The following is a 24,488-nucleotide window of genomic DNA, read 5'->3' as shown; positions in this document are numbered from 1 at the left end:
AGATTTAAATAATAAGAAAAATAACTTGTGCATCACCCATAACATTGTTAGGTGTGTGCATTGAATACTGGGGTGGGGGAATTCTCTGCAGATTTCTGAAGTTCTCTCTTTGCAACTCTCTTCTCTGGTACTGTGCCATACAAACTGTAGTTGCTTTGGTCTCCTTGGACTCTTGGCTTTCTCAACTAAGGGCATTTTCAAAGTTCAGCCTGGTTTCCCCATCTGAGCTATGTGATGGCCTGAAATTTCTCTCAAGGGAGCAAGCTGGGGCAATCATGGACTCACCTCATTTGTTTTCTGACTCTCAGTGTTCATTGTCCATCGTTGTCTGGTGTCCAGTGGTCTTGAAAACAATTGTTTTGTATATTTTGTGTGATTTTTTTTTCTTTTTTTTTTTTTTTAGTTATTTCAACAGGGCAAACGTACATTATCTTGGCTGAAAGTAGAAATCCACCTTTTTTTTCTTTTTGTAAAAATTACGTAATATGGTTTCTGTGGTGATAGAGCTCATTCTTTGTTGTATGGATACACCACAATGTAGTTCCTACACTGATGGACGTTTTGGTTTGATTCCGGTTTGCAAGTAAAAAGTGTGGAAATATTTAAAATAGAAGTAAAAATGCTGTGTCAAATGAATTTTACAGCTAAAAAGTTTATGAAAACTGCAGTGCCAAAAGGATTCTTCACTAATTTGTTTTTCATAGCTGTGTATGGGAGTGCCTGTTTTTCTGCACCCTTACCAATTCTGGGTTTTATAAAAATTTAGAATATTAGCTAATTTTAGGCTTAAAAAACTGTTTTATGATTTATATTTTGAAATGGATGAGATTTAAAATATTTGACTTTATATTTCTTTTCCTGTGGACTGCCTCTTTGTATCTGTGACCTCTATTTTAATGATCATCTTTATCTTGTTTATTACAACTCTATAAAAATTGATTTCAGATGCATCGTAGGTACTTTTTCTTTGATTTTCTTTGTATAGTTTTGGGCATAAAGATATATTTGAATTGTTTAGTAGTATAATCTCATTTTATTTTTTTTGTCTATTTGCTACTTAAGACTTTTTTTGTCTCAGTTTCTTTATCTTTAAAATTGGGCTTATAATAGTTTTGAAGAATAAATGTGATATTATGCATAAAAAGTATTTTACACAAACTAAGTCCTCAGTTAATGTTAACGGATTTACACTATATGTAGAATGTCCACATTTTATAACTTTAGGATAGGTTGAAATTTCATTTTTCATTACCCTAATAAATTTGCTGTATTCAGTTCTCGTTTTAGACTCCTTTCTTTTTGGTTAGCTTAGTGAGATTATAAAACAAGAAAGGAAATTTGTGCATTTTTTAGTAAGAGGTTTGTTGGATTTCTGTAAAATGGTTTCTACATTCTTTGTAATTTATAATTTCACTGGTTTTATTTCTACTCTCTTAACCATTTGCCACTGTGAAATCTTTGATTGCAAAATAATGGACCTATTATTTGGGAAGACAGAAAGCATGCAATGATTGCAGAATAATACAAGATGATACGCAATATGGTAAAATGTTAACTTTTCAGATGCAGATTTTAAGTATGGTGAAATTTGTAGCAGTTCTATTTTTAGTAAACTAAATGAAGCCTTTATAACTGAACAATTGATAAAGGACCTGTTTATTAAAATAAGTTGTTGGCTTTTTCCAAGTTGGATTTTACTAGTATTTTGAAAGCACTGTTTATAAGTTGCTCAACACACAGTTTGTTATGATACAGCTATTGAATTCACCATCATTGGCTTTCTTAGATAATTGTAATGAAATAATGCTAACCATTACCTTTTTTTGTAATAGTTGAACATAACTGATTGTTTATAATAGGTATGCTATTAAAAACTTTGGGCTTTTAGGTTTTGCTTTTTCTTAAAATGCCATGTATATTTGTTAGGGTATTTATATTGGTATTTATATTAGAATTTCAAATTACAGATAACGTTTATAGTGTATCTACTAAATGACAGCACTGTGTTAGAAACTGGTGATTCAGAGACACTGAGACACTGGTGTTCAAAGACACTGAGACAGTATATGCTCCTTGAGGGCAGAGACTTGTTTTATTGCTCCTCCATCATCAATAGTACATGTTAAATAGTACATACTCAGTAAATATTTAATGCCTCTTGAAGGGTCTCTGGCTTCAGTATGCTCATTGTCTCATGAGCCACTCATCAAAAGTAAACATCAGTTTTATTGCACCACATTCTCCCTTTTTGCTGGAGATCCAAAAGAGTTATGTCTTCTAGGACCTTGTCTAGTTGAAGAGAAAAGTAACAATGTTTAAGTGAGTTCAACATGGCCGTAGTAGGAGAGATTAGTTTTGGTTGGTAGGATCAGAGTAGATTTCATGCAAGTAGTGGGTTGTGACCTGTGCTTTGTAAATAAATTGGGACAGGAGATGAGCAGTGTATGTTGAGGGAATGACATGGCCAAAGTTGTGTTGATAGCAGGCACAAATTCACAGCCATTGAACAGTAAGCTGAATAATTTGGCTTTCATGGTATATGGTTTGTATATGGGTATGAGAGGAAGAGATGCCGGTAGGTTGTAGAAGATTTCAGAACTGGTGGGCACTATTCTATACACCTGTATGTCTCCATGCATAAGTAGCTCATTGTTCTGCTGTCTTTGGAATGTGGAGACTGAGTTCCAAAAAGATTGGCTTTGGAACTACACGGAGCACTGTGAATTAGAATCATGAGTCTCTATAATCGTTAACTATTTTAGTCTCTTATTTGGTCTCTGTTGCTAAACTGTAATAGCTTTCTTAATTTTAGACATACTGCATTAGGAGCTAAGGTGGTTAAGTAATATTTTTACTTTAGAAGTAATAAAGTATCAGAAAAAGTTATCATGAAAGGTATGTGTTTTGGAGCAATGATTCTTTTTATAACTATTGTGGTGAATTTTGAACATAGAAAAAAGACACCCCCCCCCCCAAAGCCCCAGTAGATAGCTGTATGTCATAGCTGCACGTTCTTCTAGTTGCTTTATGTGGGACGCGGCCTCAGCATGGCCGGAGAAGCGGTGCGTCGGTGCATGCCTGGGATCTGAACGCGGGCCGCCAGTAGCGGAGCGCGCGCACTTAACCGCTAAGCCACGGGGCCGGCCCAAGACATTATTTTTATTGTGAACCATTATTTATTTGTCACTCAGTCCCAACAGTCATCAACAAACAACCCATTGCTAAAACTTAGTGATATCCACACTCTACTTTTCTTCTCCTGTATTATTTTGAGACAAATTCCAGATATCTCATTTCATCTGTAACTGTTTTGGTGTGTCTCTTTAAAAGATCAGAACTCTCTTTCTGTCTCTTTTTTTTCCTTAAAGAACTATAACCACAATACTGTTAGGATGCCAAAAAAATAAACAATTGCTTAATGTTATCAAGTGCCAACTTTGTGTTAAAATTTCTGATTGTCTCATAAAATTCAGTATTTTTACAGGGTTTTTTTTTTAGTGGAGGATGGGTCAGGATCAACTAAGATCAACACATTCTATAGACTGATAATGCCTTTTAAATTTCTTTTAATCTACACGTTCTCCTTTTAGCTCTGTGGTTTTTTTTTTTTAATTACATCTTATTTTTAAAGAAAACTGGTTGTTGGTTATACAGAGTTGCCCACAGTTTGCATTTACTGATTGTATTCTGTTGTAATTTAATATGTTCCCCATATATCTGTCAATTGGTAGTTGGACCTAGAGACTATCAGCTTCTCTTTTTTTTTGTTTTTGGTTATAGTTTATATATGAGTGGTGTGATGTTACGCACAAGAATATTTCTTGTAATAACTTTTCCTTCACTTTGTCTCAGCATAGTCTGTGCTCAGTAAACATCTGTTCATCAGTATTCTTAAAGGATACCTGCAAAGAAGTATTTTTTAAAGTTTACTTAAAATTAATATAATAGAAATACAATAGTAAAAATTTGTGTTTTTTTGGTGAGGAAGATTAGCCCTGAGCTAACATCTGTGCCCATCTTCCTCTATTTTGGTTGTGGAATGCCATGATAGCATGCCTCGATTGAGTGGTGTATAGGTCCAAGTCTGGGATCCGAACCCATGAACCCCGGGCCGCCAAAGCAGAGTGTGTGAACTTGTGGGCTGGCCTCTACAATATTAAAATTTAATGTAAATTGGGAATATTGATGGTGGACAAGAATGTTTCATATAATAGAAATACAATATTAAAATTTAATGTAAATAGGAATTTTTGATGGTGGATGAGAATGTGTTTTCATTGATGATCTTGTTGAGTTAAGAAGAACATGTGATTTAGAATTAACACACTAGCGTTTGGCCTCTATAACACTGAACAAAGTAACCTCTGAGCTTCAGTTTTTACAGATTTTTAAATGGGCTTAATAAGACCTATGTCAAAAGTTATTTTGAAGATAGATATCTAAAAGACTTAGCACAGACTGGCACATAAGTGCTCAAGTGATGGTGCTGGTTGTTACTGTAGTTCTTTGATCTGTAAATCTGATTTGGAAGGAACAGTTTAATGGAAGTAAAATGTTACAGATTAATTTTTACAAGCAGTGGAGTCTAGGTTAAAAATAGCTGGTCAGATAGCACAAAAGAGAATTAGTGAACTGTAAAATAAAATTTACTCAATTTAACACAGAGCAACAAAGGGCTTAAAAGATATGGAGGAAAGGAAGCGAATTCTAGCAAACATCTAATTAGAGTTTCAGGAAGAGAAATTAAAGATTGCAGAGAAGCAAAATTCAAAGAGCTAAAAACCAATAATTTTTCAAAATTGATGAGCTACATGAATTCTTAGATTTGGGAGGCACAAGAAAACTTAGAAATGTCGACATGAAAGAGCAGAACACCAAAGACAGAGAAGATCTTTAAAGCAGCTGGAGAAAAATTAGATTCCCTAAGAAGACATAAGAACTAGAAAGACACAGTATGCTTCTTCAGCAGCTTGGGAATCCAGAAGATAGTGGAATAGTATCTGCAAAGTGTTGAGTGAAAACAGCTATCCACTTATTATTGCATAGTCAGCTAAATTATCACATAAGGAGAAAAACAAAATAATGATATTTTCAGAAACACTCCCTTTTTCCTCCAAAAAGGCAATTGAGGAAATTTATCAACAGACCCACTGAAGGAATTTCTAGAGGTTGTGCTTCAAGAAGAAGGCCAGTGACTCCAGAAAGGAGGTCTGAGGTAGGAGAACTAAGGTTACCCAAAAATTGGAAAGCCTGTGGGTAAATTTAATTGCTAACTAGATAAGAAAATAATAGCAGTGATTGTTTGATTTGGGGTTTAAAAAATAAAACTAAAAATATTAAATCATAACAACATGTAAGAGAGTAGTAGAGTAAATGGAGTTTAAGTTCTGATGATCTAGTATTGTTTTGAGCTGTGTTCATTATGGAGCTACTAGTCGTATGTGGTTATTGAGCACTTGACATGTGGCTAGTCTAAGTTGATCTGCTCCAATTGTAAAATACATACAGATTTCTAAGACTTGATGGAAAAAAAAGAATGTAATTTTTATACTTACTACATGTTGAAATGATAATATTTTGGGTTAAATAAAATATATCATTTGTATTACCTTTTCTTTTTACTTTTTAGAATATGGCTACTAGAAAACTCATGAGATTGCATGTGTTGCTCACATTCCGTTTGTTTTGGACAGTTTCAGTCTTGAGGGTGGAAACTTAAAGTCCAAAATGAATCAGATAAGTTTATATTTTAAAATTGTAAGGGTGAGGGTGAGCACAGTAAAAACAGAGATAGCCTGTGTAACTTCTAAAATAATTGGAGGTGGGAAGTGACTGAAATTAAAGATGTATAATCCAAAAGAAGTCAGGAAAAAAAATAGGATACAAAATGAGCTCATTTTAGTGATGTTAATAGAGGCTTTATGGAGGATTCCTTTGAGCCTTTAAAATTTAGTAGAATTTTTGAGGGTAGGGAGTTGGCCCTTATCTAACCCTAATTACCTCCTAAAGTCTCCATCTCCAAATACCATCAAGTTGTGGCTTAGGGCTTCAACATATGATTTTGGGGGGTGGGGGTCATAAACATTTAGTCCATAACACCCTGCGTATACTTCCCGCGACTTCCACCCCAGGTAACCACTATCCTGAATTTGGTGGTTGCCATTCCTGTGCATTTCTTTATACTTTTGCTACATGTATTGTTGATATACTTTTTCTTAAGCAATATATGGTTTTGTTTTACATGTTTAAATTATATGTGCTGTCATGCTGTGTGTATTCTGTAACTTAGTCTTTTTGTTCAATATTATTTTTGGTGTTTTTACCCTAAGTTTATATGTAGCTCTAATTCATTTATTTTCATTGCCACATAGTATATGATTATATGAATATACTATTGCCCCTTTGACAAATATTTAGGTTATTTCTAATTTTTTCCTGTTACAAATTGCTGCTCTGAGCATTCTTGTGCATATATCAATATACATCAATATTTGAGCTTCTCTAGAAGTGGAATTGCTGGATTATAAGGTGTGTCTGTTTTCAAGTTGATTGGATATTGATTTGTTGCCTTCCTAAGTGGTTGGGCTAATTTATGCTCCATTAGCAGTTTATGAGAATTCCTGTTTCTACACATCCTCTCTGATAATTGGCATTGTTGAACTTTTTAGTTGTTGTCATTCTCATGTACATGTGAATGGTACATTAGATTGTTTTAATTTGAATTCCCTAAGTATTAGTATTTTCTTAGTTTATTGCCCAGTCGTGTTTTTTCTCCGTTAAATGCCGGTTCATATAGCCTATCCATTTTCTTTTTAATGTAGTTTTTATCTTTTTCTTATTGGTTCCTAGGAGTTTTTATATATTGTGAATACTAAAACTTTGTTAGTTACACGTGCTACAGATAACTCCTTCCTATCTGTGGCTTACTTTTTTACATTGATGAATAGAAGTTGGAAATTTTATATCACATTTATTTTTCAGTTTTAAGAAATCTTTCTTTAACTCAGGATCTTACATATAATCTTGGGGATTTTATTTTGAAAGTTTAAAAATTTTGATTTTCACATTTAGGGCTTCAGTCTACCTGGAATTTAATTTTTGTGTAGTATGGTAAAGGTTTAATGATTTTTCCCTTATGGTTAACAAATTCAGTACCAACTCAGTTGAGTAGCTCATGTATTTTTCCACTGATGTGCAGTGTCAGCTGTCAAGTTTCTATTATATGCATGGAACTCTTTCTAGGCTATCTCTTCTGTTTCATTGTTTATCTTTTCCTATACCAGTACCACAGTGTCTTAGTTTAGTGTAGCATCACAGTAAGTCTTGGAATCTCATAGAGTAATTTCACAACTTTGTTCTTCACAATTGTCTTGGCATTTTCTCTAACATATATATTTTAAGATCAGTTGGGTAAGTTCTATGAAAACTTTTTGGGTTTAAATTGCAGTGTTTTTGTAAGTTAATTGGGGGAGCATTGTGTTTGCATTATCAATAAAATAAGATGGCAATGCTTGAGCTCAAAGGCAGAGAACTATAACATTTTTTTGAAGAATTTTCCCCTTCTTCATAATGTTCTCTCTAATTATGAAAGACATGCCTAATGCAGAAAACTTAATGCTTGAGGCAAAGAGAGGAAAAGAAAATAAATCACCAGTAATTTTACCAAAGTAAATCAACATTGTATGTACTTCCCATCATTTTCTCTATATTACAAGGATTTTAAACAGCTTATGTGTTAAGGACTGAGAGAGGGATACTTCTTTGACAAATAGGTCAATTTCTTCCCAAGTTGTTGGTTTATTCAGTTATTCAGTACTTTCCTAGAAAATTATCTGTTTACTGAGTTTCACATTTCTCCGAATTGTATAGCATTTTTGAATTCTCTCCTTGGTTTCCTCCTTTACTAATATTGAACATTTGTATTTTCTTGTTTTTCTTTATTTCTCTTGTCAGAGACCTTATTTTATTGGTCTTTTCAGAGAACCAACTTTTGTAGTTTTGTTTCATAATTCACTAATTTCTGTTTTTATTTTTCTTTCTCTGCTTCATACTAGATTTATTTTGTTATTTTTTGTCCACATTACAGTGGATCTTGAACTTGTTTATTTTCCTGTTTAGAAATGCATTCAAGATTAAGAAAGATCAGTTGATATCTTTGGCAATAAGTTTTGACTTGTAGAGTTCTCTTATTCTTTTTTTATTGAAATATAATTGATATATAAAATTGTAGTTTCAGGTGTAAAACATAATATTTGGTATATGTATGTATTGTGAAATGATTACCAGAATAAGTTTAATTAACATCCGTCACCACACACAGCTACAATTTTTTTTTTTTTTTTTTTTGTGATGAGAACTTTTAAGATTTACACTCTTAGCAACTTTCATATGTACAGTATTGGTAACTGTAGTCACCATCCTGTACATTACATCCCTGGGACTCATTTATCTTATAACTTCAAGTTTGTACCTTTTGATCACCTTCACCCATTTTGCCTATCCTCCACCCCCACCTCTGGCAGCCACCAATCAGTTCTCTATCTATGAATTCAGGGTTCTTTTTCTTTGATTCAACATGCAAGTGACATCATACAATATTTGTCATTCTCCGTCTGACTTATTGTGCTTAGCATAATGCCCTCAAGGCCCATTTGTTTTGTTGCAAGTGGCAGGATTTTATGGCTGAATAATATTCCACTGTGTGTATATACCACAATTTCTTTATCCATTCACCTGTTGACGAACATTTAGATTGTTTCCATGTCTTGGTTGTTGTAAATAATACTGCATTGAACATGGAGGTGCAAATATCTTTTCAAGTTAGTGATTTTATTTTCTTCAGATAAATACTCAGAAGTGGGATTGCTGCATAATATAATAGTACTTTCTGAAATTTTTGAGGAACCTCTATACTGTTTTCCGTAGTGGCGGCATCAGTTTATAGTCCCACCAACGGTGCACTAGGGCTCTCTTTTCTCCACATCCTTGTTAATGCTTGTTACCTCTTGTCTTTTTGATAATAGCCATTCTAACAGGTTCAAGGTGGTAACTCATTGTGATTTTGATTTGCATTACCCTGATGATTAGTGATGTTGGGCACCTTTTTATGTACCTGTTGGCCAATTGTATGTCTTCTTTGGAAAGATATTTATTCAGATATGCTCATTTTTTAATTGGATTGTTTCTTTTTTTCTGAGTTGTATGAGTTCTTTCTTTATTTTGGATATTAACCTCTTATCACATACATGATTTGCAGTTATTTTCTCCTGGTCTGTAGTTCTGTAGATTGCCTTTGCTTTTAGTGTCACACTCGAGAAATCATTGCCAAGACCAATGTCCAAGTGCTTTTTTCCTCTGTTTTCTTGAGGAGTTTTATGGTTTCAGGTCTTAACATTCAAGTCTTTAATCTATTTTGAGTTATTTTTTGTGTGTGGTGTAGGATAGGGGTCTAGTCTCATTTTGCATGTAGCTGTGCACTTTTCCTAACACCATTTATGGAAGAGAGTATCTTTCCCCATATTCTTGGCTCTTTTGTTGTAAATTAATTGACCAAATATACTTGAGTTTATTTCTGGGCTCTCTATGCTGTTCTGTTGACCTGTGTGGGTTTTTATGCCAATACTGTATTGTTTTGCTTTACTAAGGTTTTGTAGTATAGTTTGAAATCAGGAAGTGTGATACCTCCAGCTTTGTTCTTTCTCGAGATTGCTTTGGCTGCTTGGGGCCCTTTGCGGGTTCCATACAAATCTTAGCATTTTTTTTTTTCTATTTCTGTGAAAAATGCCATTGGAATTTTGATAGGAATTGCATTGAATCTATAGATTGCATTGAGTAGTATGGACTTTGGACAATATTAGTTCTTCTAATCCATGAGCGTGGAATATTTTTCTATTTATGTGGATTGTCCTCAGTTTCTTTTATCAGTGTCTTGTATCTTTTTATTTTTTTAAATTTCCTTGTAAAAGTTTCAAGCTATGCAAAAGTAGTGTGAATGGTATATATGTGAATGGTATAATACACTTCTTTTTCCTTCCTGTTGAAGCAAATCTCAGAGATCATTTCATATCACCAAATACTTCAGTGAGTATTTCTAACAGATATACTCTCTTAAAGATGACATTGATACCATTATGACACCTAATAAAATTTAAAATAATTTCTTAATATCCTTTGATCACCCAATAGTAGTCAAAATTTCACAGGTCCCTCAAAAATGTCTCACTTTTTTTTTCTTTCAAACCAGGAGCTAGGGAAAATCAGAATGTTGAGTTGGTAAATACCTTTAAAGTCTTTTTTATCTATAAATCAATTTACCTTCTCCGTCACCTTTTCTTGCTTTTTCTTTGTTAGGGAAACTGGGTCATCTATTCTGTACAATTTTCCACTTTCTTAATTTGCTGATTATACCTCCATGTTGTCATTTTGTATGTTCCTCATATCCTATTTCCTGTAAACTTAAAGTTAGATGAGACTTGATCAGATTCAGGTTTAATTTAAATTTTAGCAAGGATATTCTCTAGATGTACTCTGTGTAATTCCTATTGTGTCACATCAGGTGGAACATGTTTAGTTACCTCTTTGTGATGTTAACATTTATCAGTAGGTTTAGGTGTTGTCAGCTGGATGCATCCAGTTTAGAGTGCTCTATTGTCCTTTCATCTGTTGGGTTTTAGTAGCTAATGATTGCGTAATTACGTTAAGTATTGCAAAAACGGTGATATTCTTCACCCCCTGCATATATTAGTTAGACTTCTATGAAGAACTTTTTCCATGTTTGGTCATACTGGAATACCCATTTTATAAGAAAAGCAGGATAAGATTTTGACTATAAAAATTTTTCCTGATGAGTTGCTACTCTAGCAACCTCCAGTGTAACCATTGTGAGATCTTCATTCTTGTTATTAGTATCATTGTGAAGGCAAGGATTTTTACATTTATTTTACAGTCTTACTGCAAAGATCGTTCTTTTTAAATTTCTTCAATTGTTTCATCTTGGGCAAGGGGGAGCCCATAACACCAGTAGCTTTGATATTGACTTGCTTGAAGTATTATTTCTTGCTTCAGACTTTTAATTAGCCATTTCTTTAAAAAAATCCTGGTTTCTTTGGGTGGGAAGAGGTCCCTAGAGACCACAATAATGTGAGTGCAGAGGTGCTAATTGCTGTTAGGTTGTTTTTGCTTCAAGGCCCGTTCGGTGGATTGAGCTAGCAAAATTTTTTAAGACAGAAATACATTGTAAGCTCGTGTGTTATTTCCAATTCATATTTAATTTTATGGCTTTTACTTTTCTGATTTTATATTTGTGTCTCTTGTACATTGAAAAAATCTTGCTCACTAAGGTTAACATTATTACATATATGTACTAGGTTTTTAAAAAGCAACGTTAAGTAATACACTAATGTTCTAATTATTGAATATAGTTTAAGATTTTTTTGCAGTTACGTTTGTCCTTAAAATGTATTCCACAAAGATTGTATAGTATAATTACAGAATTTTAAAGTTTATTGAGAGAATTCTATGTGTGGTTCTACCACTAAGCTCATAGGTTTGTTTGTTTCATTTTGCTTTTGCTTTTCACTTTTGGCTAAGTTTTCCAAAGTCAAAACTGTAGAACAAGCTACATTGATAGAAGTCTAGTTGGCCACTCTACTTTGCATTTTCTCTCCCTTTGTAGTTGTCTATATTCATTAATTTTTGGTTTCTTCTTCTTTTATTTAATATAAGCAAATGTGAATTTCTTCCTACTTCCTCCCTCCTACCAGACCTTAGAGAAAAAGTGGCACAGTAAGCATAGGGTTTTATATCTTGCCTTTTTTACTTAATGATAACTATATCATGGAGATCATCCTGGAGGTCACTCTGTGGCTGTATATGGAAATTTTTCTCATTTGTTTGTGATGCTGAATAGAAAGTATATGAGTGCCTCTGTTCCCCATAGCCTCCCCAGTAGAGTATATTGTTAAATGATTGGAGTTTTGCCAGTCTGATGAGTGAGATGGCATCTAAATGTAGTATTAATTTGAATTTATTTTTAATGTGAGCAAGATTAAACAGCTTTTCAGTTTAAGAATAATTTCCATTTCATGTACTGAGAACTAATCTTTTGCCTATTTTTTATAGAGTGGTCTTTCTAAATTTTTATAATAGTCTGTATTTGAAGTTTTGATTCTCTTTTTGACCCCAGTTATTTAGGAACTATTTCAAAATTTCATCTAATCAAACTAAAACAATTGATTTTTGTTCTATTTTTCTTTTCTCTATTCTTTTCATTAAAATGTCTGTTTGACCAAATATTATGGTCTGTACAGTTTCTTCTTCATGGAATTTATTGAGGTATTCGTTACATAGTATGGGATCTACTTTTGTGACTTTCATGGATATTTAAATACAATGAGTAAATTGCATATAACTGGAATATACATCAAGTGGGGCATTTAGCAAAACATGGGACACCAGTGTACTAGGATGCTATGAAGCTGTTGGTAAATGAAATGGATTAGTATGTGCTGAATTAAAATCTCTCAGCTGTGTTATTAAGTGAAAAGGGGACAATGCTAAGCAGCACATATGGTGTGATCCTGTTTTGTATGAATATTAAAAACATGTAGATGTATATAAATTTGGGGGAAGAAATTATATTAAATTTAAGGATAATTAATTTTGGACTGAGGGAGAACTTGCTCTGTATATTTTCTGTCTTTTTGGATTTGAATTTTCTAAATTAATATTTGGAATTGATAATTATTATTGAATGTTACTAATACTGTTGCATATGTTTATATGCTCCTGTTCATCCCCCTCCTGCCTTGCCATGAGTAGTGACTGCCATGAATTATTTATGTCTCATTTTTTCATATATGATTTTGTCCTGTCAATCTGCTCCATGAGGTTATTCACTGGGCCAGGTTTCTTTGATCTTGTTGCTTCATTATTCCCCAAGCTTTTGTTCTTGTGTGTGTGGTCTGATGATGTATAATGGTGCTTTTTTTTCCCCTCTTGATTATTCTCTCCTGAAGTTTGTCTATTTTATTGTCTTGTTTAAAAGAAATGAATGATAAACTTAGTTTATCATTGTTATCTGTATTCTGTATTTTTATTGGTTGTATGAATTAGTGCTTTCACAGCTTCTAGTAAGTAGTTACCATTCAGTCCACCTCTTCGGCTCCTTGGCAGCACCTCTGTGTTCAAGGAGACCAGAAATACTCACATGAGTGAGCATCTTCTTCCTCTCCAAGAATCTGATTTTCCTCAGGAACTTGCATCCTTGTCCCATGACTTTTTGTCATGGTTCTCTCTTCTCCAGAGGAGAAAGTCTTTGGGCTGCTCTCAGTCCTGAAACTTCGCAGAATCAGGGACTCTTGTCAAGCTTAGCCTTCAGTTCTTTCTTGTCTTCCTGGTAGTTTCAGCAGCTCTTCCTTCTGGGAGTGATAGATGGTAGTTGCATTGGATTATTATGATGAACAGAATGTCCAATAACCAAGAGCAGTGAAAAACAAGAAATTTCTACCCCTGGGATGAATGCAAAATGTCATTTAAACTGTACTTATCCTATTTTTTTTACACTTATTTCTTTCTCTACTTGGTATATAGATTGTATCTTCCTATATTAGCATTTTCCTAATTGTTTTTGTGGGCTGCTAGTTTCTCATGACGTGGTCATTGTTACCGTACAGGAGGAAAAGTTTTCTGTGGTCAAATTTAACAAGGGACATCAGTGCACATCTTAACGCTTAATTTCTTTTTTTAATTGAATGTAAGATCAATTGACATCTATCTTAGATGAATTAAATTTAAAAAATACATATTCTTAGTAGAGATTGTGATTCTGAGTTTAAGTACCACTAATTTGTTTCATCAGCCACTCCTGTGGAACAGCCTTCAATCACTATACTGTTGAGTCATTCAATTTTATATCTCTTCAGGTTAAGCACCTGTGCCATGGTATTTCAAATAAAATGTTCTATCAGTTAACATGGAAATGTTTAAACATTATCAATACTGTAGAATCACTTCTTTTGGGTATAATCACTATTATATACCACTGTAAGCTTTTTATTCAGTGGAAAAGCATAGTTGATTTTTTTATAAAAAATAATGCAATACATTTACAAAAATATATTCAATAATTTTTGTAAAAATATCTCAAAATTGCAAATAATTTGATATTAATTCTTCTGACTCAGTTATGAAAGCTGTTAAACCTATTCTCTTAATAGGTGTAAAATCATTCTGAGGGAGAAGAAAGACCACAGATAGAAAATTTAAAAAAAAAAACTAAAATAGAAATACTTTGTCATTCATGAGGATGCATCGCAGGAAGGAGAAAGAGAGTGCCCTGACACCACATGTCAAAATTACAGGCTTTCTTTTTTACTTTAGTAGACCTAAGATTCCACACACCTCATCTCCATAAGTAATACACTTATGAATCCACTGGTTTGGAAGGATTTTGACTCACAAGTAAGCAAATATCTAAAGAGTAAACTGGTAACATGTATTTGAAAATGGGTCAAATATACTTTTGAAAACTAGGGGAGTCAGAGTGTTTTTTGAGAACTAAGGCAGTTAATAATAATCAGCATTCATTCATTTATTTGTTCAGCAATTTTGAGTGGACCCTGTGCTTGGTTGACACCTGGGAATATTATAGCAAACACTACTGATGTGGGCCAGGTACTTTGCCTGGTAATCACTATCCGTATATTATCACATTTAATCTCTAGGACTGTGATGTAGATGTTATCTCTATTGTATAAATGAGGAAGTTAAAGCTTAGAATAGTTAATTTACCAGTTACATAGGTAGGAGGTGGAAACCCTTTTTTTTTTTTACTTTTTAAAATTATTTTATCGAGGTCATATTGGTTTATAACATTGTGTAATTTCAAGTGTAATATCAGTTTCTCTATATACAGCATCATGCTCACCGCCAATAGTCTAGTTTTTATGCATCACCATACATATGTGCCCCTTTACGTCTTTTGCCCACCCCTCTCCCCCTTCTCCTCTGGTAACCACTAATCTCTTCTCTTTATCCATGTGTTTGTTAATCTTCCACATATGAGTGAAATTGTACAGTGTTTGTCTTTCTCTGTATGGCTTATTTCGCTTAACATAATACTCTCAAGGTCCATCCATGTTGTTGCATGATTTTGTCTTTTTTAATGGCTGAATAGTATTCCACTGTACACACACCCCCCAAATCTTCTTTATCTGTTCATCAGTTGATGTGCCCTTGGGTTGCTTCCATGTCTTGGATATTGTGAATAATGCTGCAGTGAACATAGGGTTGCATAAATCTCTTTGTATTGTTGATTTCATGTTCTTTGGATAAGTACCCAGTGGTGAGATAGCTGGATCATATGGTATTTCTATTTTTAATTTTTTGAGAAATCTCCGTACTGTTTTTCATAGTGGCTGCATCAGTTTGCATTCCCACTGGCAGTGTTTGAGGGTTCCCTCTTCTCTACATCCTCTCCAACATTTGGGTTTTTTTTTATCTTGTTAATTATAGTCATTCTAACAGGTGTAAGGTAATATCTCATTGTAGTTTTGATTTGCATTTCCCTAATAATTAGTGATGTTGAACGTCTTTTAGTGTGCCTGTTGGCTATCTGTATATCTTTGGAAAAATGTCTGTTCATATCTTCTGCCCACTTTTTGATTGGATTGTTTGGTTTTTGTTGATGAGGTATATGAGTTTTTTAATATATTTTGGAAATTAACCTCTTGTTGGATATGTAATTTGCAAATATATTCTCCCAGTTGGTGGGTTGTCTTTTCACTGTTTCCTTTGCCTTGTAGAAGCTTTATAGCCTGATGTAGTCCCATTTGTTTATTTTTTCTCTTTTCCTGTGCCTGAGTAGACATGGAATTTGGAAAGATACTGCTAAGACTGATGTCAAAGAGTGTATATTTTCTTCTAGGAGTGTTATGGTTTCAGCTCGTAGAGTCAAGTCTTGAACCCATTTTGAGTTAATTTTTGTGTGTGGTATAAGATAATGGTCTACTTTCATTCTTTTGCATGTGGCTGTCCAGTTTTCCCAGCACCATTTATTGTAGAGACTTTCCTTTCTCCATTGTATGTTGTTGGCTACTTTGTCGAAGATTAGCTGTCCATAGATGTGTGGTTTTATTTCTGGGTTTTCATTTCTGTTCCATTGATGTGTGTGTCTTTGTTTGTGCCAGTACCATGCTGTTTTGATTACTATAGCTTTGTAGTATATTTTGAAATCGGGGATTGTGATACCTCCAGCTTTGTTCTTTTTTCTCAAGATTGGCTATTCAGGGTCTTTTGTTGTTCCATATAAATTTTAGAATTCTTTATTCTATTTTCATGAAGATAGTCATTGAGATTCTGATTGGAATTGCATTGAATCTGTAGATTGCTTTAGGTAATACGGATATTTTAACTGTTTATTCTTCCAATCCATGAATTGAAATAGCTTTCCATTTCTTTATGTCTTGTTTGATTTCTTTCAATAATGTCCTACAGTTTTCAGTGTATAGGTCTTTCACCTTCTTGGTTAAATTTATTCCTGGATATTTTATTCTTTTTGTTGAGATTGTAAATGAGATTATATTCTTGACTTCCCCTTCTCCCAGTTTGTTATTAGTATATAGAAATGCAACTGACTTTTGTAAGTTGATGTTGTACCCTGCAACTTTGCTGTAGTTGTTGATTATTTCTAATAGTTTTCTGATGGATTCTTTAGGGTTTTCTATATTATAGAATTATGTCCTCCGCAAACAGCCGGAGTTTTTTACTTCTTACTTTCCAATTTGGATACCTTTTATTTCTTTTTCTTGCCTAATTGCTCTGCAGAACCCTTTTCCGTTATGCCACCTTGCATACTTGTCATACAAACAAAGAAAACTGGGTTAATTTGTTATATGAACAGACTTAAAAAAAAGAAAAATCACATGATCATATCAATAGATGCAGAAAAAGCATTTGACAGAATCCAACACCCATTCATGATAAAAACTCTTGTCAGTATACTAGGAATGGAGGGGAATTTCCTCAACTTGATAAAGAACATCTACAAAAAAACTACAGCTAACATCATACTTAATGGTGAGAAACTCAGTGCTTTCTCACTAAGATCAGGTACAAGACAAGTAGGTCCCCTCTCACCAGTTCTCTTCAGCATCCTACTGAAAGTCCTTGCTAATGCAGTAAGGCAAGAAAAGAAAATAAAAGGTACACGGATGGTGAGGGAAGACCTAAAACTGTTATTGTTTGCAGATGACATGATAGTCTATGTTTAAAATTCAAAACAATCAACAAAAAATCTCCTGGACCTGATAAGTGATTATTGCAGGTTGCAGGATACAAGGTTAATATATAAATCAATTGCTTTTGTATATACAGATGATGAACAAGTGGAATTTCAAATTAAAAACACAGTACCATTTACATTAGCACCCAAAAATATGAAATACTTTGGTATAAATCTAACAAAATATATACAAGATCTGTGTGAGGAAAACTACAAAACTCTGATGAACGAAACCAAAGAACTAAATAAATTGAGAGATATTCCATGTTTGTGGATAGGAAGACTCAATCTTTTCAAGATGTTAGTTCTTCCTGGCTTGATATATAGATTCAGTGCAATCCCAATCAAAATTCCAGCAAGTTATTTTATGACTATTAACAAACATTCCAAAGTTTATATGGAGAGGCAAAAGCCTCAGAATATCCAGCACAATATTGAAGGAGAACAAAATTGGAGGATTGACACTACCCGACTTCAAGACTTACTGTGAAGCTACAGTTTTCAAGACAGTGTGGTTTTGGTGAAAGGATAGACAAATAGATCAATGAAACATAGAGAGCCCAGAAATAGGGAGCCCGGAATAGAGCCCCCCAGAAGTATAGTAAACTTATCTTTGACAAAGGAACAAAGGCAATACAATGGAAGAAAGATAGTCTCTTGAACAAATACTGCTGGAACAACTGGACATCTACTTGAACAACTGGAATTGAGACACAGATGTCACACCCTTCACAAAAATTAACTCAAAATGGATCATAGACCTAAATGTAAAATGCAAAAATGGATACAACTCTTAGAAGATAACAGAGGAGAAAACCTAGATGACCTTGGGTATGATGATACCTTTTTAGATACGACACTAAAGACACAATCCATGAATGAAATAATTGATAAGCTGGAGTTCATTAAAATTAAAACTTTCTGCTCTGTGAAAGACTATCAGGAAAATTAGAAAACAAGCCAAGGACTGGGAAAAAATATTTGCAAAAGATACATCTGATAAAGGACTGTTATCCAAAATATACAAAGAACTCTTAAAACTCGACAATAAGAAAACAACCTGATTAAAAAATGGGCCAAAAACCTTAACAGACACCTAACCAAAGAAGATATACAGATGGCAAATAAGCATATGAAAGATGCTCCACATCATTTGTCATCAGGGAAATAAATGCAGATTAAAACAACAATGAGATAACCACTATACACCTATCAGAATAGCCAAAATCTGGAACACTGATAACCATAAATGCTGATGAGGTTATGGAGTAACAGAAACCCTCATACATTGCTGGTGGGAATACAAAATGGTGTAGCAACTTTGGAAAAACAGTTTGGCCGTTCTTACAAAACTAAATATACACTTACCAAATGATCCAGCAATCGCACTCCTTGGTATTTGCCCAAAGGAGTTGAAAATTTATGTTCGTACAAAAACCTGCACACAGATGTTTATAGCAGCTTTATGCATAATTGCCAAAACTTGGAAGCAACCAAGAGTTCTTCAGTAGGTGAGTGGATAATTAAACTGTGATACATCCAGACAATGGAATATTCTTCAGCAATAAAACAAAATGAGTTATCAAGCCATGAAAGGACCTTACATCCATATTATTAAGTGAAAGAAGCCACTCTGAGAAGGCTACATACTGTATGATTCCAACTATATGACGTTCTAGAAAAGGCAAAACTATGGAGACAATAAGAAGAGGGGGACGGATGAATAGGCAGAGCACAGAGGATTTATAGGGTAGTGAAGATACTCTATATGATATTATAATGATGGATATATGTCATTATACAGTTGTCTAAACCAATTGAATGTACATCAAGAGTGAACTTCTTAGGTTTACTATGGACTTTGGGTGATTATGATGTGTCAGTGTAGCTTCATCCTTGGTAGTAAATGTACCCTCTGGTGGGCAGTGTGATAATGAGCGAGGTTGCGCATGTGTCCAGGGTGGGAGTGTATGGGAAGTGTCTGTTCCTTCCTCTCAATTTTATTGTAATCCTAAAACTGCTCTGAAAAAATAAGAAAACGGAAACATTTTTATTGATAGTGAACCAGTAATACATATCAGTTGTACTTAAAGTTTAGCATGCATCAGAAGCACCTGGAGGGTTTGTTAAAACTCAGGTCACTGGACTCGACCCTCAGTTTTTTATTCAGCAGGTCTGAGGTGAATCCAAGAACATGTATTACTAACAAGTTTCCAAGTCTAATGGTCTAGGGACCACACTTCGAGAATCTCTGGTGTATCTAATTCTGTTTATCATGTCCTTATAAAACTATGCCATACTGAATCTTCCATACCTTGATAAATTAGATATGATGCAAATATGGTATTAATGTGGCTTGATACTGTGTTTTTATTTTTCCCGTGCTTGTATTTCTGTTGAACATTCAATGTTAATGAGTAGAAAGCTTTTAAAACAATTAGGGAGATGACCTGTGAATATTTGTTTACCATTTTGGTGTTTGTTATAATACAGCTTATTAATTATGAGTTTAAACAAATTAGCCTAAGGTTTATAGTTAATTTGGATTGTTTTGGACTTTTTGAAATGCTTTGATAAATTATCTCCTTTATACATTTTTTTCATTTTGATAGTTGCCTTCAACTTCTTTGTTCTGATTGGTTGTTTAAATCGGCTGGTATTGACTTAGCTATTTTAAATATTAATACCCATGTATATAAATATACACATACTTAAAACAGGCAAAACAGTTGATTTAGCTATTTTAAATATTAGTCTTTTCACACATATTCTTGTAAATACACACTTTTTTAAAATAGATAAAACAGCACTGGCTGGTTTGAACAATTGTGCGGTTCTCAGAAAGTATGAATTTATAACCCTTTCTCTAAAGGATTTAAAGACATGATTTAATCTCTTTTTATATTGGCAGAAAGAAATTTCTCGTTCCATACGTTTTGCTTTTGCTTTCAGTGTTCTAGCCACTGAAGTATATACCTAATTGTTAATTTTAATGATGATGATGATTAGTTATCCAATTCGCTAATATATAAAGTTCTAATTTTATGGAGTTTCTGATTTTCTGAGTTATCTGGATGAGTGAAGGGCTATAGGGTTGGAAGATTCACAGAATGTTTGTTAAAAAGTCCAGCTGGTGTGGCGTTAGTTTGTTTATGAAGAAATTGTGGTAGTTCTCCAAAGCTTTTGATTATGGAATCTAATCGTTTTTCCTATTTATTGTCTTCTAGACTGGATGAAAGGAAGAAAGGAAAATCTGTTGGCTTTGTGGAATAGGGAGAGAGAGTGACAGAGTGGAATTAATTTTTTATTTTAGAGATTGAATTTTTTAACTTATTTCCAATAGTGTAATACCTGACATTTGTTTTTCAGTGACTATTTGAAAAGTTACAGATAAGTGACAAGCTTTCAGATTAATATTTTTAAATTTAAAGTTGTCTTGTGCTAATGTGTTTTTGTTTTTATAGAGAGGATCTGACGAACTACTCTCAGGCAGTGTTCTCAGTAGTCCAAACTCTAATATGAGCAGCATGGTGGTTACAGGTAAGTGTTACTCTCTTAACAGTCTGTCATTATTTGCCATTTTATGGGGCAGAATGTTAAAAATAAAATGTAGTCTGTTTTACCAGAATAGCTTTTATTTTTAAATGCTTTCTGTTGAAGCATTTTAGAGGAAATTTTACTAGAGTATGTATGTGTCAAGTGAAAAAACCTGAAGATGATGATTTCTGTGGGCAAGTGACTAAGTCTGATTGCTTTTTTTATCACAAGAATATAACTCTTTTTCTTTCATGTTATCAAGTCCCCTCGTTCTTACCACTTTTGTATTTTTGTTTTTAGTTTTTGTGTTTGCGTGTCTTAGAATAATTTTAAGTATTCTGTATCCCGTGAGCCGTAAAGCCCAAACTGTAAATAAAAACCAAAAGATTCAACTACATAGTTGTCTTTTTTGTGTGCTTACAACCTTTCTTCTTTGCTGTAACAATATTTTAATTCTTTGAATTGAGTTCCTTTATTTATCTACTTGGAAATCTACTTTATCTACTTGTATGATTTATTTAATCTTCATAGTTAGGGTTTTTTGCCTTACATTGTATATGTCTGAAGTAACGTTGGTTGTTTGTAATGTCTGTTTGTAAACAAATATAGACTAATTTTTAGGCCTTAGTTTTATGGCTGATGGACCAAAATTTGAATCTGATGATGATGATGATGATTGAATTAGTTTGCCTTAGGACCTTACATTTTACATTTTTTACTTAAAATCAAAGTTCGTTTATTCTAAACCCTCTCCTGAATTACTTGGTTGCAGAATTAATTGTATTTGGCAATAAAGAGATTGTAAAAGACTGGAAGCATTTTAATTTCCTTCAGATAGCCATTGCTTGTGTATACACACACCTTGGCACACACGTACACATTCCTGATAGTTCAGTTAAGTAAAAATTGAAATGAAGTACTTACCTAATATAGTCATAATGATGTGAAGATAAATTTGTCCACACATCATTATTACTGACTTTTCCATGTCATGATTACAAAGCAAAATTACTAGGCCATGATTTTGATATTCAAAGTACCATGTACAAATAATTGAACAAATAGGCTCAAATGTCTGTAACTCTGCTGGTTTATTTTTTAAAACAATACATAATAGTGATTGATAATGGAAATGTTTTAAAAATTAATATGTAGGGTTATGACAGAGTAACTGGTAGCAGCCTTTCCTTCTCTCCTCATCCTCCCCCAATCAAAAACTATAAAACTGAATAAAATATATGGGACAGCTGTTGTCTGGAATTGATGAGCAGACACTACAAGGTATAATGATCTGTGAGAGAAGGGAAACAAGTGAGGTGAGTCTCATGATCATTTTGGCTTTCTGCCTTGGGGTACCCCCTACTGTTGTAGTACAGGGAGGTTGGAGCCTAAGCAGAGCATGGAGGTCTGACTGAGCTGAAGAGACTAAGATTGGAATTCAAAGCTGCTTAGACCTCTGGGATTTGTGGAGAAGGGTCCTGAAAAAAGAAGTTGTCCAGGCCTTAGGGCAGGGGACAGAATTGGGTGTGGGAATTCACTTCGTTTAGAATTTTGAATAATGGCTGGGCTGCATGTGTTCAGGTTGAGACTCTGCATGGTCTATCAGAAATGACCTGCACTGGGGCTGAGAGCTAGAATGGTGATTCCAAAAGTTGTTTAGTGCTCTGCGACACTGGAGTTCTGGGAAGTCAGAATGTGGACGTCTTGCCAAGTACCTCAAACGTTCAGTTTAGACTACAGAAAGCTCAGGCTTTAAGAGAAAGGATCACACGCTATACTAAGTGTCAACAACAATAAGACCAAGTTAAGAAACTGAGATAGTGTAGCTTGACAAGACATGCAGGATTCACAAGTAATTTAATTGCCTGCGTAAACAAAACACCACCCCCTAAGGAAGAGACCATGATTCAGTCTTCCTACAACTGTCATCCACGGTATCCTGCATACCATCAAAAATTATAAATCATGTGAAGAAGCATGAAAACATTCCCTAAACTAGAGAAGAAGCATTAAATAGTAACAGACCCCAAAATGACCTAGGTATTGGAATTAGCAGACAAGGACTATAAATATTTTTAAAGCTATAAGGGAACATATTGAAATAATGAGTGAATACATGGAGGAATATGTTAAGAGAGAAAGGAGAGCTATAAAGAAAGCATATAGAAAACGTTCTAACTGAAAAATACAGTATGTGAAATGAAAATTTCACTGATTGGGACTAATATCAGATTGGAGACAACCGAAGAAATGTTCGTGAACTTGAGTACAGATGAACAGAAATTATTCAGTTTACCAGAGAGGGCAGAGTATATCTTTGGGACAATTAAGCAGTCCAACATATGTGTAATTGGAGTTCCAGAGAGTGAGTAAAGAGAATAGGGCCAAATATGTATGTAATTGAGGCAGTAATGGCTGAAAACTTAAAATATTTGAAGGAAAATATCAAGTAGGATAAATAAAAAGAAAATATGTTTTAAGGTATATATGTATTTTTTGATTCCTTGCTTAACTTACATTTTCAATTAACAGACCCAATGATGATTTTGTTAGATAAGATGCTACAAAACAGAAAATGTACCCTGTTTCTTCTTTCTGATAAGTTCGGATGCCTGTGTGTGCGCAAATCTTCCTTAGTTATGAAAGGAGGTGTGGTGGAGAGCTTCCTGTAGTGTTTTATATTTCTGGAGCGATGAGGAGCTAGCCAGCAAGATTTTCATGGTAATATATTCAGAAGCCAAAGCCAGCAAAGGGGATTTTTAAGTGCATTGGCTGGTCATTCATATATATAAACTTGAGTGAAACTCTTAGAGTAAAATATGACTTAAGTATAACTCAACAAGTAAATTATCAGGTAAATTCACGTATAATCTTCTAGAGATACCTTCTCTGATTCATCCAGTCAAGTCACTATCACACCATCCTCTTCCAGTCCTCAGCTAAATCACCTTTAATCACATCACTCTCCTTTCTTCGTAGCTCTTAATCACTGTGAGAAATTATCCGGTTCATGTGCTATTTAGTCCACCTCTCCCAGTATCCTGGATCTTACTGATCTTGTTCACTGCTATACTCTCAGAGCCCAAAACAGTGCCAGACACATTCTTGATTCTCAGTAACTGTTTAGAGAATCAATGTGTGAATGAATTTTGAAGACACTTAGAGATCAAGATGATCTTAGAGTTTTATAGGTATTGTTGGATATTTATATATTTTATATATATAATATTGTTTATAGATAGTGTGGAATGTTTTGGGGAGTACCATAAAGTACCCAAAATGATATACAAAATGGAGTATACAGGTTTATTTTTCAGTGTATCGGGATTCTTCATTTTAGAGTCTCAGAAATATCCTTGAGTCCTTAGAAGATAACCACCAATCTGGAATAGTGAATAGACTGCAAGTTCTTCAAACAGTTTTCCGTAAAACGTCACCTATTTTATTGCCCCTTTAGTAAGATTTTTATTTTTGTTGAAGCTCTGGAATAAAGGCAGGTAACTTTAATTTGTTAAGTAAAATATATCAGTTTACTTTAAAGCTCAAAGTAACAGAATAAGTTAATCAAGTCCATGAATAATTTATAGTATATAGATGTTGATAGACAAAATATTTAGGTAGATTGGGTAGTAATATCAGCAAGTTAGGAGAGGCTCATTGTAGGTAAGCC

General features: G+C 33.8%; 1 protein-coding gene across 5 annotated transcripts in view; it reads left to right on the top strand.

Annotated features, from left to right (window-relative positions):
- Positions 1–24,488, top strand: part of PTBP2 (polypyrimidine tract binding protein 2) — a 71,385-nt gene that overhangs the window by 7,387 nt on the left and 39,510 nt on the right. For all 5 annotated transcript variants that reach the window (XM_004420803.3, XM_014780127.2, XM_014780126.2 and 2 more), the window contains exon 3: positions 20,746–20,821. In XM_004420803.3, coding sequence (XP_004420860.1) covers positions 20,746–20,821 — 76 coding nt within the window. The remainder of the gene's footprint in view (positions 1–20,745; positions 20,822–24,488) is intronic.

This window comes from Ceratotherium simum, chromosome 2, assembly GCF_057802395.1.
Source record: "Ceratotherium simum simum isolate JZ-2026a chromosome 2, ASM5780239v1, whole genome shotgun sequence".
Lineage (NCBI taxonomy): Eukaryota > Metazoa > Chordata > Mammalia > Perissodactyla > Rhinocerotidae > Ceratotherium > Ceratotherium simum.
This window is presented reverse-complemented; position numbering and strand designations above follow the sequence as displayed.